Source organism: Grus americana, chromosome Z, assembly GCF_028858705.1.
Source record: "Grus americana isolate bGruAme1 chromosome Z, bGruAme1.mat, whole genome shotgun sequence".
NCBI lineage: Eukaryota > Metazoa > Chordata > Aves > Gruiformes > Gruidae > Grus > Grus americana.
Genome location: NC_072891.1, coordinates 15462227 through 15478426, shown reverse-complemented (window position 1 = coordinate 15478426; position 16200 = coordinate 15462227). Strand labels below are relative to the sequence as shown.

Here is a 16200-nt window from a genome sequence, read left to right as displayed (position 1 = left end):
TTGCCTAATATCCTGAGGAGAGCAGTTTTCTCCACTGATCATGATAATGAAACCCACAAGCAGCATTCTTATGCAAACCCTTGCTGAGAAGCAGAACTCCTCTTAGCAAACAGACGAGGCTGTTCAGGTGATAAACCCGTGGATTGTCTCATTGAAGGAGGTAGTTTTTCTGCTTGTATCAAAATATTGGAGAGCTTTGGGGAATCCAGGTAAATTGTTGTACATGTTTGTCTTAGAAATAAATGTGCAATATTGCAGGGGAAATAGAATCAGTACAAGGTATTACATATAACCTCATATAACTGGAAATTTTAATTGTAGATTTTTCTTACAACTAGTTGTGTAGCTAAAAAGATGCCAAGCTGCCAAAATGGACTTTTCTCTCTCTCAAAGTGTTGTGTTTGGTTCCCTGAAATTTTACTAAAAGCAGTCCTAATTTAAATAACCATTGCAGTCTGAAGAATAACAGAAGTGGTATCACTTAAAGGCAATTATTTTCTAGTAATTCCTTTTGCATTATTTGCGGCTGGTTGGTTTGTGGGTGGGGTATTTTTTAATATACCATACTCTGGATTGAGATATCAGTGTATGTATTTTTCTAGTAGTGGGTCATGGAAAATACTTTTCTTTCCAATGATGAGTCAGTATGGTACTCAACGGCTTAAAACTGCACAAAATTTCCTTTAAAATCATATGGGATCTTGAAATTCTAGAAATATGGGTAAGAACTTTTCAGTAGCAGGAACTCAAATTTTTCCTCCTTGAGACTTGGAGATGTTACATATTCTTTAGTGGAATAACCGTAGTCAAATCAAAGATGTTCACAAGGCAGTCACTGTATACACTATACATAAATAGGGTTCTGAGTGAAGCGGGATCTGTCTGCTTCATTTCTGGGCAGACTCGCTAGAAAATTTACATTATTGTGAAAGCTGTTGATTAGTATCTGAGAAAAATAATTTTAAATGTCCAAATTATAAGTATCATGAAACTCTGTGCTTATATAAAGCCATGTTAAAAAAAATCATTATCCTTTTTCAGAAAGGGATATTAGATAGTCTGGTTTTATTGGATGAAGTTCTTGGTGGAAAATTGAAGCTGCCAGGCTTCTGTTGTTGAAGACTGAGTGGCCAACGGCTGATTGTTTTTCTGATTTTGATGTAGACAGGTACCAAAAAGAAGCAAGAAAATAAAAGTGAAACTTTGTGTTGAATTTATCAGGACATAGGATGAAGAGATGACCATGTATGGACAGATGCATAGGCTGTGTCAGCAATAGTTTGGGACCAAGCTGGAATATCATCTGACTGTTCTGCTCAAGTCCTGTGCCTTCACTAGGCCTGATCTCAAACTGACCTGGAGTGCATGAACTATATTGTCCTCTCATGTTCCTGCAATATGATGTGTTTGGTCTTATGATTAGATAACAGATAAGAACAAGTAACAAGAGAGGGATGACAAAGGTGTAGAGGAATGCATAACGGAAAAGATACAGAATACAGTGATCAGGCTGGAACACTGTCTTGTCTAATTTTGTCAACTGCATGTCCTCATGAGTGTGCTGGTTTTGTCTTGCTGGTGTTAATGGGATGTTTGAAACGGTGTTTTCAGGACAACATGGAGGCTGTCAGCCTCTCACCAGGGAATCCCTTAGATTTCTGTCTATCCTCTCCATCCTAAAGAAAAAGAAAACAAAAACCCCTTAGTAGAATAGCCTGACTCTTCGTTATTTAGTAGCTGATGAGGGCTTGTTTCTCTTGTATACCAATCACTGTATTAGGAAGCCTTTTTGTTTGTGCAGATGCTGTCTTTCTGCCTTCTTGTCATACTTATGCTACTTACATTCATAGGTACAGAGTATTGCAACACCTTAACTCCACTTTCCAAATGCTGCACTCTCTATTAGAGGTGGTTGTCTTTAACTAGTAGTTATAATGAGACTCAAGGGAAGAAAAGCAACTTGGAAACTGATCTCTTCTGGAAACAACAAAGTTGCATAATGATAATTCTGAAGTCTCTCTGTCTGGAAAAGGAAATAGTCAAGCAGTAATTTATAAGAAATTCAAAATGGCACTAGCATCATGTGCAAGCACCTAAATTCCCTCAAATCCATTAACTTCAGTAGAAGTTAAATCAGACCTCTATATTGCCAAATTATTTTCAGATCTGTATTTTTCTATAACTTTCGTATGTCATTTTCCTTACCTATTCTATCCAGCTCCTTATTCCTTATATCCTGTCCATGGGTTAGAGTTGAATTCCTTTTGTGTTTACCAGCTTCTGTGTTTAATTCACTGTTACAGAATTCATGAGTATACACACTTTTCTTCTTAAAAGGATAGCTTTATAATGTTTATTTCATTACTTTCTAGCAAACTCATCAAGATCTGATTCTGTTAAAAGATTGAGTTTTCAAAAGGCCTGTTTAGACCCTATCACTTGGGAATAGAAAGGAAAAATTTACAGATGAGAAGTGAAAAGATGGTGGTTTTTTCCTTTATAAATCAGATCTGCATGTATTTCGAAGAATTGCACAATTCCTTGTACAGTCAACAGTTACTTTGACTTAACATTTGCTTAATTAAGGATTGTACGCACACACATCTGCTATTCCTTTAATTGATCCAGTGCTACTGTTTGGAGAAAGAGCAACCACAGGGAGAAGTTGAAGTGAAATGATCTTTTGGATTCACCAAGACTGGAAAGTAAATAATGAGAGCATATTTATGCCAAAATAAATAAATTTTTTAAAGTTTTTTATCAGGCTGCTAGTTAAGACTGGAATATTCACAGTAAATTCAGGAAGAATACAGTTGGAATCTTTATATTTCTTGTGTTTTCATTACACTAAAGAAATGTGCAGTTATATTGTAAATTAAAGAGAATTGTACTTGTTTGTTTAGACTGACGTGTAATTCAGATCTAGTTGTGGAAGAATTCTGTACAAGTGTATCTTGGTATCTGAGTGTCTCTGTTGAAGGCAGTGGGAGGCTGGGAAAGCATTGCTTATACAAATCTCCTTGATGAATCTATGGCACGGGAACTAAAACCTGGGTATTGCTCTAGATTTGAGCAAACACATTTGAATAATGCAACCATCTTGTTTCAAAGCAAATGGTACTGTGCACCTTAAGTGCTGCTTCCAGTTCAGATCAGAAGCTGAAAAGCCAAAATATTTTGCAATGATTTTCCCAATAGGTGCAAAGAGAAAGTTCAGAAAATAACCCAAGTACTTCTTGCATGAGACTCCTCTGTCCCATTGGCACTTTTCACTTTAGGGGGGGAAGGGTGAACTTAATCTCATTTCAGAATCTTTTCAAGTTCCCATTTCATAACTTGCAACCTATTGTATGTGCTAACGGAATAGGTAACTGCTGTCACTTCTGGGAAGGGAAACACAGAAACTGTGGGGATTATAAGTAGGGCCAAAACCAAAAGATACTCTCTTTTTCCCTGTTACCCATCTGTCTACCTGCCAGTCAGGTTGTACATTAGAATCCACAATATGGCTTCTAGTGTAATGTAGCTTATGAAAGCAGGAACTGGTGACATACATTAAAGAGAAGCAGAAAGATTTCACAGTTTCTTACTCTTTTCTGATTCTCAGAGTGTTACCTTCACCACTTACTACTCACTGTAGGTAATAGAGAGAGACTGCATTGCTGGTTGTAAACCCTTCCACATGCCCAGGAGCATTTTAGTCTGGACAAGCTTCTAAATCTGCATGACTAGGGCAAGGTTTGTTCACAGTACTGGGAAGGAATTTACTGAAAGAAATTAATTGGCAGTCCTAACATGGCAGTAGGGAATGCATTTGAAAGCATGTATGAATGTAATTGATCTTGCTATTACAAAGATGTAGAAAACTTCTCAGAAACCATATAGCATAACAAAAAAAGTTTCTTCAGAGCCACAGTTCCAGCTTCTAAAAGGTCTACATGCTGAATATCTTGTGTCCAGAACATTCACATTACTGTAGTTTGACACAGTACATTTTCTTAAATTTCAAATAGAAGAGGTAGCAGAAGAATCAGTTTATTGCCATTACTTTCAAAAGAAATGAGCTGCTGAGTTGGCCAAGTAGCTAATGAGATTGTAATTTATAAGTTCTGAAGACTTCAGACACTGAGTTAATGTTATAGTATCTCTGATGGTTTAGATTTTGCTACAGAAATTAAAAAGAAAAGCATGCATTCGTACAAAGTCAAGAGAGATCAGAGACAAAAGGCTTTGTTATTTTCTCTGGCATTGCAATTAGCTTAAACTTCTGTTTAAGTGGGTAAAATCAGTGCTTTGTGAGCTATTGTGGGAGAAATCTTGAATGATTACTGATACATATACGTATCTCTGCAGTGTAATTGTGTGTGTGCACGTATGAGTGCATACATGTCAACCAGCAGTAGATGGCTTAAACCTGATAATCTCCATAGTAAATGTGTACTTCCTCCCTTCCCTATATGTGCAAAAGAGATAACAATATGGTTATATGGGGATAAGTTTCATATATGTCCTTCTTGTTTTGGCTGCATTTATTGTAAGTAACTGTATAGTATAATACAGTTTGGAAAGACTGAACGTCTTGGTGATATTGAATGACTGGGAAACGTAACTTTAAGTTGCAGAAGTCACAGGTAAAACTATTCCAATACAACAGGCAATTCCTGTAAGGTGATACAATCAAATGGAAGGCAAAAGGAGCAAGACCCCCATTTAGAAGCTCTTGTTAATGAAGTAAAAAAAAATTACTGAGTACCCACTGAACTGTGCGGAGTGAAGACACAGTTTATTCTTCCCTCTAAAACTTTTTTTAGATCCCTATTTATTGTGCTCTGTAGTGATACTCCTCTGTTTCCAAATGAATGATTCAGAGCCCCTCCTAGTTGTAACATCCCTGCTTTATACCATTAGTCTAACATTTTAACTTCGCCACGCAAGACAGACCCCACTTAAACAAGTTGTGAATCAGATAGGCCAGCGTATCTGCCGCAGCTGCACCCCTCCTGCCACTGTGGGCTGGGACAGTTCTCCGGGCTGCAGAGGGCTCCTGGAACCCAAAGGCGGCCCCAGACCAGCGCAGTGGCACCAGCTCTCTCCTCTTTGCCCCCATCCTTCACTGCAGTGTGTTGTAATTGTACTGAATTCAAATGTATTGAGTTTTTGCTCTCAGTTCATATTAAGGACTTGTCCTGGAAGCTATTGAATAGGTCTGACCAATTAAAACATTTTTGAATGAAGTTGGGTTTTATCCACTTGGAATTGTTCTACTTGTTGGGGTTTTTTCCCCAAGAATTTAAGTATCTTTGACAGTATTTGGGTGTACTGATTGCCATTTCTTCCTATTTTCCTCCACATATTTTCATTTTCCATCCACACATGCACAGGTTTTTTCAGATACAAAATGAAGAAGAGAAACAAGGACAAACTGAGAGCAGGAGGAACAGCAGGGAAAAAAATTGGTGAGAAGGGAAAGAAAAACTGAAACACACACACACCAAACCAGAACAATTTCTGTTTTCACAAAGGAACTTGCAGTTCTCCAAAGAGCTGGCGGGAATAACGCTAGTCTGGTACATAATCCCAGTTCTAATACTGTCTATGCTTCTCACTGCAGGACACACGTATTTTTAGGCACACCTCAATTTTTAAGTAGTATATATTTTCTTATATTTATTAGGTGTTCAGTTCCCAATTCCAGAAATAAACAGAAATTATAGTATGCCCAAAAGGAGCTGCATGACCACTCTCTAAAAGCAGTACCTGCACTGAAAATTTTAAAAGATTGTATAACCACAGCAAGGATATAGCAAAAGGCTCAGCTTCTCTAACCTTACAGGAAGATGTGCTACAATATCTCCACAGCCAATCAGCAGTACTACAAAGCCTCAGACCAGGAAACTCTTTAAAGTACAGTATGTGTGAACATTGCAACAGGGACTTTCTCATTGCTGCTCTTTCTTTTTCTCTTCTTTATACTTACAGGATGGCAAGGCAGATGTGAAGTCACTCATGGCGAAATTTAACGCGGGTAACAGCTCCACAGAGGACGTTTCTGGTAACAATCGACCCTTCAAAGTCCCAGGACAACCTATCCAAACAGGATTACAGTCAAGGAAAGCAGCACTTGAGAAATTTGCAAGTCAAGGAAATGCAACTTCTACTTCAGCACCCAGTACATTTCACAAACCTCTTCATCCTAAGCCTCCTCTGGGGGTCAAGCCGTCAACTGATGATAAAACAGAGAAGGATCCAAAGCCTCCATATTTGAAACCAGTGGCACAAAGGTTTGGAGTTCAGCTTCAAGCAGCTAACAGAGAAAATGATGGAAAAGCTGGATGCACTAAATCACCCACAAAACCCAGTGACTTGGCAAAAGAAGAGCCAAAGCCTCTGTATCCAAAACCTGCAGGGAACAAGTTTCTTAACTCTGCTCCTCATGAGAAAGAAAAAAATCCTCTGGGAACAAAACCAAATCCAAATTTTGCACCACAGGAGAATGAGGTAAAACCAACATTTTCAAAAGTAACTGGAGTTAAGGAAAAGTTCATGTCTGCAACACAAGAAAATGAGCCCAAACCTCCCTTCTCTAAACCACCTCTTGCACAGAAACCTTCTCTAAACCAGGAGGTCTCCCACAATGAAGACACTTCTAATAAAAATGCTTTTCTGCAAAAAGGACTATCAGGGCCTAGACCAAATATACACTCATTTAAAGTAGCAAAGGAAATGGATGAAAATAGTAACTCTGCTGCAGAAGCTGCAGGCAGTCATTCTTCTAACATGGCTCTGAAGCCCACTGGCCACTGGTCCAGCTCATCTCAAGGCACTCCCAAAAACACGGAGGAAAAAACTGAAGAAAAAGGAATGAGTGCTGCCAGGAACATCTTTCTCAACAAAATCATCCAGGAAGAATCAGGTTCTTCTCCTCCTAAGTTCCATAAAATGAATACAGCACTTGCTGCAGGAAAGCCATCAGGTGGATTGCAAGAGAAAGAAGATGGGGACAGGAACTCAGGAACACCCAAGAGGAAAGCCTTGCCCCCACTGTTCAAGCTGGGCCAGCCCCCGCAGAAGCCCAGCAGACCCCCCAGTGTGGACCTGGAAAGGTTCCAGAAGAACAGCCCAAAAGACAGTGAGTCCTCTCTGTTCTTGCTTTCTTGGATATTTGCTTTTTTATGTATTTACTGCCTGATTCATTTCAGGTGGAATCCCCTCTTCTGTCCAGAACTAACATAAGACTTGTGCATCAGACAACCCCTTAAAGCTTTAACCTATGTGTCTCTTCCATACAGGACAGAAATTAAAATTATATTCTCCCTCCCTCAGCAATAAAGTGTAGGATAAATGCTTTCTGCATTGGGTTTATTTGTTTTTCAAAACTGCTTTGATGTAGCTATAACTTGTGTCAGGGAGTTTAAATATTTTTCTCAACAGACATTTAAGTCCTGACTTCCTATAAATGAGATGTTGATGTTGTGTGTCCTATTCCTGACAGTAACTTTCTGGGCATAGCTTAAGGGCCATCAAAATTATATACTACAACCACACTTTTTTCTTTCCCTTTTTTGCCTTTCACAATGACTAATCCCAGCATGTTTTAAAGTTGTTTAGAAAGTTGAACACTATGCAAAATTACAGAATCAATTGTTTCTACATGGAGCTGCATCAATTTTATACCCAGATCTGAATCCAGAATCCAAAAGCATCTCCTGGACTTAATGTTTTCTGTTAGGTTTGCATGATTTAAGTAGTGTGGCAGTTAGTAGCACCTGCCTCTCTGCCTTACTATTTTTGTTAAGAACCAAGACTCTGAACTTTCTGATGGTCATCATCCAGGCATGAATATTAAGGTTTGTCACTAGGTTTCTTTCACTAGTTAAAATTTGAGATGGTCTTGTGTGTGAATACATTTTAAATATTGGGAGGACACAAATCCCTGTGAAAAAAAGAAATTGGCTGTGACTCCACTCCAACAAAGAGTTCTGTTTCAACAGGTTCCTCGCACCACGTAAGTTGCAACAACGATATAGTCTGTTTCTGAGGCACTCAAGGTATGCCCTTAAAAATCTCATGTAAAATGTAGTATCTTAAAGTTAGATGAACAAATCCACTGTCACCTCCTTGAAGGAGAGATCAGTTTTGCAGAGGTTCTGAATGTCCTTAATTGTCCCTTAAATCGCCTGTATTTCAAATTTTTGGGTTAAGGTTTTCCTCCAAAGCTTTTAGGCACTTTGTGACAATTCGAAAAAGTAAAAATCAGCCACTCCAGTTGGAATGGGTGATGACAACTGACACATTTCTATTACAAATTTTATAGTGGCTGAAGAAGGCTTTCTCTTTTTTCTTCTAACACCAGGTGCGAGGAACTATGATTGCATAAGAAATTCTGATCACATTTTAAATTCCAAGTTTTAAGTTGTATGGTTCCAGAGGAAAGCTGTTCTTGATCTTGGTGCATGAGAGAAACAGTGTCAGAAATAAAAATTTATTATTGTCTTAATTTTTTTTTAATTCATTTCTTTTTTTTGTTTATGTATTGCTGTCTGCATTGAGCTCAGGAAGCAAACAATATATTTAATCCTCACATATATTTTTTAAGCTCAAGTAATTTTAACTGGTTATGTCCTGCAACAAATTGTGTCAGGTGATACACACAGCTAAGTAATTTCTGATAATGAGGGGCATTTCACCTTAATTAGTCTGCCTTAACCACCTCTCTTAGATTTAGTTAAACAGAGCAAATTTAGACTCTTAAATTTTCAGTGTAGTCTAGTCAGTGGGAGAGGGAGATGCCCAACAGTGTGTTCAGAGCATTAAAGTTAGATGTTTGATGTAGCTGACGATAGATGCTCTGAATAACTCCACACGGTACATGTGCAGTACATTGGGTACATTCATGTAATTTAATTGATACAAAAATTGTCCATGTGCCTTCTGTATTTAGAATGCAGTATGGCTTGTGCTTCAGCAGTTTTGAATGCACATAAGACTGGTCTTTCAGAGACAGAAGATATTCAAAGGGGTTATGACCGGATGAAAAAGCTCAGAACTGCCGTTCTCTACCAACAAAAAGCCACACTAAAACCACAGCGTGTGCATGCAACTGTATATTCTGTTATTATTAATTCCATTCAAAAATTTGGAACATATCAGGAACATAAAATGTCCTTTCTTATTAGCTGCTATATTCTGATTTTCCTGTGTTATTCTACAGTTATGGAAATGTTCTCACAAATCCATGATCAGGGACAGATCCGTAAATTTCTGTATCTCTTTAAAATAAATATGCCAATTTACAACACTCTGAGCAGCTCTCCCTTCTCCATAGACCACTGTTCAGCATGACCGGCTCTACTCAAGTGCCCAGAGCAGTCTCAAAATGGAAAGGCAGCATTTGCAGCAAATGACACCAGCAAATGTTTTGATTAAACAAAACCAATAAGAGCTTTGCTACCTAGAACTTTGAGAAATCCTTATGAAGGCTGGCAACACCCAAAACTGCAATTAATTTTTTTAAAAATACATTTTCTTAGTGTAAGTAGTTAATGGAGGAATTATTTTATTTGGTTGGTTCAGTTTTTTGTTTGTTTTTTTTTTTTTTTCTGGTTCCCATGCAGTTATAGACACAAAGCATTTTTTCATCCTTTTTTTTAAAACTGAGGCTTAGAAATATTTATCCTATGTATTTAAAATTAATACTGTGAACAGAGCTGTAAGGATAATACCAGAACATTTACTAGAAGGAGGATTTCCAGTTGTCACTGACCAGCACTAGTGCAGCCTCCAGCCTGGATGAGTCGCACTGGGAACAGGTGCTAAGGATGGAGCTGCCCAGTGTGGTGGTACAGGTTGTTCTCCAAACATGTTGCAAAATACAATAAGAAGGGTCAGACATGGTCTTCTCTACTTGACCATCTTTTGGTCACGACTAGACTGAAAGATTTAGAAGAGGCATCAATACGAAGCTATTCATAGTGGCCCTGAACTTTAGCGTTCCCCTGTAGAGCTGGCATGTAGACCTTGATGTTCTGTTTGGTTTTAATTAATGCAGCTCATTTCTTTGAGGCCAGAACTCTCCATAGAACAGTTCCGGTGGAGAGACCAGGTGTTCTAGAGTGAATCCTGAACAAACTAGTTTTCAGCTCAACAAAGTTATTCATCGCTGCTGGGTTTCTCGGAACATTAAACTCAAATGATAAAACCTACCTGCTTTGGAAAGGCAGTTAAACTGAATTGTTTTCTTCTTTTTTTTTTTTTTTTAACTGTCATTTCAAGAATCAAAGTCATGTCAGGAAGATGCCACCCCCACAGCACAAATTCTTCCTGCTCATTACTTTGCCCTGATAAACAGTATCTTGCCTTAGTTGCTTAATTTGCTGCTGTGATTCAGGTGCTGAGTAAAAAGAAGAACAAGCAAATGGAAATGGTTTTCCTATCCAACAAAGCTTTCTGAGATCTAGCCTTTGGGGATTTGATCTGTACTAGGGCAAAAGTTTGACTGTGCTGTCCTTTAAGAAGAGAAAAGCTCCACACATGGCAGTTGTTATACTTGTGTTAGGGGCATGTGCCCGGGGTGCAGAAAACCTTTTATTGCCTGATTTAAACCAGGAGTTTGAACTCAGCTGTCTCAGAAGTATCAATTCACGCCTTTTTATTTGGTTCTTACCCTTTCCCATGAAAGCTGCTTTATTGTTTTTTCATAATCAATTATTCACTGGTCATGAAATAACTTTAAATGTTAGAGGCTGAAGGACTCACCCTAGATGCAGCAGTCTTATCAACGTAAGTAAGGAGGATTTGAACTGCATACCACACCTGTATGAATACTAAGCTATGCTGGTTTGTGTTGGCCTTGCTTTGGATGAAAAATTTTCACCTTGCCCTGAGAAACTTTTCTTGATAAAATTTCTGCAGATGCAAGTGTGTTGCTGAGGAAAGTTTGACTATTGATAAATTACTATTTTCCAGTGAAGGCAGTCTTTAAAAAATTCCTGTCTGGGCCCGTGAATTCACCATGGCACTCTGGTAAATTCCTACATTATGTCCCACTACAGCAACTTTCCCTGAGGGTGGATCAGATGCACATCAGCTTAGAATAAATGAGATGCATGTGCTTTCTAGATTCAGAAAGTAATACTAATGATACTGTTTCATAATAAACACCACAAGTGAAAACAAGGCTTGATTAGAAAAAGAAGCAAAGTAATTGTGCTGACAGCTTTCCATGTGAGGCCACAGCAGTACTGTTGCTTTCAGAGGAGCACTGCACCTGAGCTGACCTCAGTGGGATCGTGCATGTACAGATGGCCACCCACATAAAGTCAGTTGAAGGCTCAGAGTCCCTAGCACTCTAAACACCTCTGCATGCCTCGTGAATGGTTAACACTGAGGCTTCAGCTAGGGAGAAGATTTGGAGCCACATTGGGAGGAACTAGAAGAAACTGTACTGAATATGGGAGAAAAGAAAACATGTAAGAAAATTCTCACAGTTTATAATTTGGGTAATGGTTGTGTCTACAGTCCTTGTTGAGGTTCTGTTCCGTGATGGATTGTGTACCCACACAGTGACATGGACATTTGAGTTGGGTAAGACAACCAGAGAGAAAGGAGGAATTAAAATTTGAGGTGTATTGTCAAAGTTATCACAACACTTTGTTGGCAAAGTAATTAACAAACAAGCACCACTCGCGAGGACAGTAAATGTCTTAACTGTCTTTGCAAAGCCTCTTAGAACCAGTCAATTGTTGCTCTCACTTGATCGCAAGATGAAACAGCAGCTTCCAGAGTTATAAAGAAGAGGGGATTTTTTTATCACAGGATGTCACGGCTGTTTACTGCAGAATCTGGACTTAAAAGGTCAATGTAGGTTGGTTTTTTTTACCTCAGTGCTAGATTGGATAAAGTTATGCAACAGCTCGGTATTAAGGTGCAAGAGGATAAAAAGAATTGTAACTTGAGATAAATCATCTGCTTCTAAAACAGATGAAGATAAAAGTAGTTGATGTTATCAGACAATACTGTTCAGGGTTGGGGAGGGTAGCATAATGATGTGATGCCTCTGTTTGCACAGGTGAACTATAGCATGCCATAAAACCCTGTACAGCTCAAGAAAGTGTCAAAATTATAATTTCAGAATAGCATGATAATTATGTGCAACATAATACCTGGACTTTGCTATACATAGCTAAAATGTTGAATTTTAAATTATATCAAAAATGTAATGAAGTGAGACTGTTTGTGGGAATTTGAACACCTTCAAGGCTTTTTACTTAGTCTTTTAATAGATTTCATGATATTGATGTCTATTATTATTTGTCTCCCATACCTTACCTGAAAACTATGGAAGTGAAGTTGAAATTATGATCACACAGGTCTGCCAAGAACTTAATTTTGCTGGATCTGCTTGAAAGGAACTACAAAATCTGGACAAGTAGTTGTACAAAGTTTTTAGTGGAAATGACCGTAAAAGCTCTTCAGCCCTCCTCTAAGGACATTCCTCTCTCTCCTCTGAAAGTGAGAGAAGGATTCTTCTTTAATTATACTGAAATATTTTACACCTCTGAGAAACAAGGAGAATGAATTTTTGAAGTTCCTAGAACTGAAAAATGATGCTCAGCTGAAATATATTCAAAGTTGTGCATTTATCATGAAAATCAGACCACAGCGTATGAAATCCTGCACAATGTACCTAGTTTGGTACAAGTACAATGATATCACCTGTGTGGGTCTGATCCCAAAGGATTTGTCCCACTCATGGGATTGGTATAAGGTCAGTTTCAAAAAAGAGCTTAGAATTCCTTTCCAATTGCAATATTATTTCTTTGGCCATCTTTGAAACCATAACACAGTTCAACCTATAAATTCCAAAATACCAGCTGAATTAAATTTCCCTCAGTCTTTTTGCTCACATCTTCATTCTCCAGCTATAATTACATGCACTATAATTATAGAATATGCATGTAAGACTAAATTTTTCAATAAGCAAAGAGTGCACACATGCTTTAAGTCTGCCTCAGTCAGAGAGAAAATTTTACAGATTTTTTTAAGAGCCTCCACAGCAAAGAATTTTAATGCTATAGAGGAAACCCTGCCGCACTAAAGTTTTTGAAGGATTAGCTTTAATTGTTCAAGGATTCACCATATAATTCTACTAAAATATGTGGACAAGACAACAAATTAAACTGCTAGTACGGCTTACAGCACTGAAAAAGATAAATCACTGCAATTTAAAAATGAATGTAAACTTCCCGATAAATAACTTCTCATTCATATTTCTATCTGCCTAAGGAAATAGATCTAATCCAAGTTATAGATAAAATAAGTCTCAAGGGAAACCAACATTTAGTATTCCCTGCAGAAGATTGTTCTGGGTACAATTTGCTGTTGTCCATTAGGAAGCAAAAGTACACAAAAAACATTGCAAATTAGTATTTAAGCTCTTTGCCCTTGATTATTTCCTTAGCTACAACAGTCTGCAATATTTTTCAAATAACTTACGGTATATTTTTAGTTAAAAAGGAATAAAATGTATCCATCAATAAACCACCATTCTCAGTTGTGAATTGTCATAGTTTCCGTAATTGATACATTCATAGGTCTTCCCCTAAATATCTCCATTTTTCTTTGCTAGGCTTTATGTGGCACACTTGTTCCCTTCCAGATCCTCTGATTGTAGTAAAATTACCAATAACATATGGGTTGTTAATATCATAGTATGGAGGCACAGAAATATATTTTTCTCATGTATGCACTTGTTAAAATCTACATATGAATTCTAGAGTCATTCCTGCAGTCGACTATAGCTGACTCAATGGGATGTAGCATAATCATTCCTTAGCAGAGCCTTCACAATCTAAGATGCAGAATTTAGGACTCTGAAGATAAACCATGTGAATGCACTTGTAATTCTGTTGACTAAGGCTAAACAATCACTTACTAGCAATTCCAACCAAACGTTGACATGCATTTTGAATTGTTTGGAGGCCACTTCTGTTTTGAATAAAAGTATATGCCTAACATATTCTCTCCATAGGTCTGGACTTCTGCAAAGGACTGAATGAAACACCCGATGTGTTATGATGTATTAGAATCCACTGTCCACCCTCCAGCAGGGTCAGTGCTGGATCTGCTTGAAAGCAGTCTTTGGGATTACACCACATACAAAAGGAGCCTTTGTGAAGGAGTGTTGAGAACACTAGATAGAAAGGAGAATTTATAAGCAGGGAAAAAAAACAGACAGCTATGACTTTATCATGGAAGGTGACAGAAAGGAGAGAATAAAAAGTAAAACTGATGGAGCTGAGTAATTCTTTCTGCTTACTTATGTTTCCTTGTTTTAGTTTTTGAAATCTTGTTATTTCCTACACCTATTTTAATTCACATGAAGAAACACTTTTGATGAACTTCCATCATTTGGTTGCGTTACACGGGTCACAGTACACAAGTAGTTCTGCTGTACCAAAGCTGTAAGTATTCTGAATCTTGTCCATATCCCAGAAAATATTGTGAATATAAATTATATTAATAATTTTATTTTAGAGCTCCATAAGAATGATATGAACTGGCTGAAAGTTTTCCTTTCTTTAAGTTGATACATATTTTGTTGAAAATCTACTTTGCAAATAATTGTAGCAATAAACCATATCTGGCATATCACATTATTTTATAGGCAGATTTATGGTAAAGCTGGGAAAAAGAAAACAACACTTTTTTCCCAGATATGCAAAAATATTGATGATGAATTTCTGGACACGTTGCTGGTAGCATTATTGGAGAACACAACTTGAACCCTAAAGATCTCGTGTTTAGTAGCTCCAAAAAATGGTTTGTAGTCTGTTCACTCATAATTACAAGAATGTTTGGCATATGCTTCTCATATATTTGAAGTTTGACATGTACTGAAATTTCTCTTTGAGCTGTGAAGTCTTAATTTCTCTATATTGCTTAAATAATATTTTCTTAGTGGCTCAAAGATGTCAAACTATGCAGCATGCATAATGTTTGAATTTGACAAAATATATACAATACTGCAGCAAGTATTTTCATCTTTTCATTTCCTAGACCTATTTTGGTTCACAGGAAGAAACACTTTTAATGAACCTTTACCATTTTGTTGCATTACATAGGTAACAATGCACAAATTAATAAGGAAACTAATTAAGTTAGTCACCCAAATAGTTCATTACAGGAAACAGCCAGTCATTCCTGAAAGCTTTGATCTTAATTATTAAATACTAAAGTAAATATTCAATACTAATAGATAAAAATAAATTATTAAGCATTTCATTGTAAAGATGTTAGGAAGCTTTTGAAACAGTATACTAACAATTTTATCCTAAAACTTTAATTTTATTAATGAACATTTCTGAGGTCATCAGTTTCCACTTGAAACTGAACCTGCCTAAAATGTGTGCATTTGGAACAGTGATATTCCTTGTTTGAAGATCCCGAAGACAAAATGTGCAAAACGCCACTATTTGAATGCAAGACTTTGTTGCATGGGAATTTTTTATGCAACTGATGTTTTGTATATCAGTGTTTATACTCCTATGATTAATTTTTAACGGCAATTGCAAGCTATGTATGATGTAATTCTTTGTCAGGTTGAACAATAAGTTTATGAAATCATCAACCCCTTCATCAGTTTTTTGGTTTAGGAAACACATAGTCACATTTTAAGGAAATTTCTTCTGGTACATTTTCTTTTGCTTGCCTTTGCATCATTGTATGCATTTTCTTTTGGCTTCTCTTTCAAATATAAATAATTTACCACAATTTATTTTAAACTATTGCTATCTCACATGTCCTTCATCTCTGAATACTTCCAATTGCCATTCTTCTTTCTTTCATACGAAAGATACCGGGCAATATAAAATTAACTAGCCTACGTTTATAAATATTTCTCATTAAAAAAGAAGTAATAATGAAAGCTTTTTATCAGACAATAAAAAGTTTCACCTATAGTTCAATCGGGAATTAATTTTGTGGTCCCCTTTAGATATGGATAGCTTTCTGCATATGATTACACATCTGTAGTTTGAAATCACTTTCCTCGTGCCAGTCAGCACTGCTCAGGTAAAGCGTTCTGTATATCTAACCTCACATTTAGTCAAAATAAGGCTCAGTTCCGTGAGTTTTTATGTAACAAAGTACTTTGGATGAAACCTGTGAGTTTTCTTTTAGGAGTAAAATTGTGTGTATGCT

General features: G+C 37.2%; 1 protein-coding gene across 3 annotated transcripts in view; it reads left to right on the top strand.

The window, feature by feature from the left end:
* FYB1 (FYN binding protein 1) overlaps positions 1–16200 on the top strand; it is a 68734-nt gene that overhangs the window by 17158 nt on the left and 35376 nt on the right. For 2 of the 3 annotated variants that reach the window (XM_054810316.1, XM_054810314.1), the window contains exon 2: positions 5980–7129. In XM_054810316.1, coding sequence (XP_054666291.1) covers positions 5980–7129 — 1150 coding nt within the window. Of the gene's footprint in view, positions 1–77; positions 210–5979; positions 7130–16200 lie in introns of those variants that run through there. The other variant, XM_054810315.1, reaches the window with a different exon arrangement.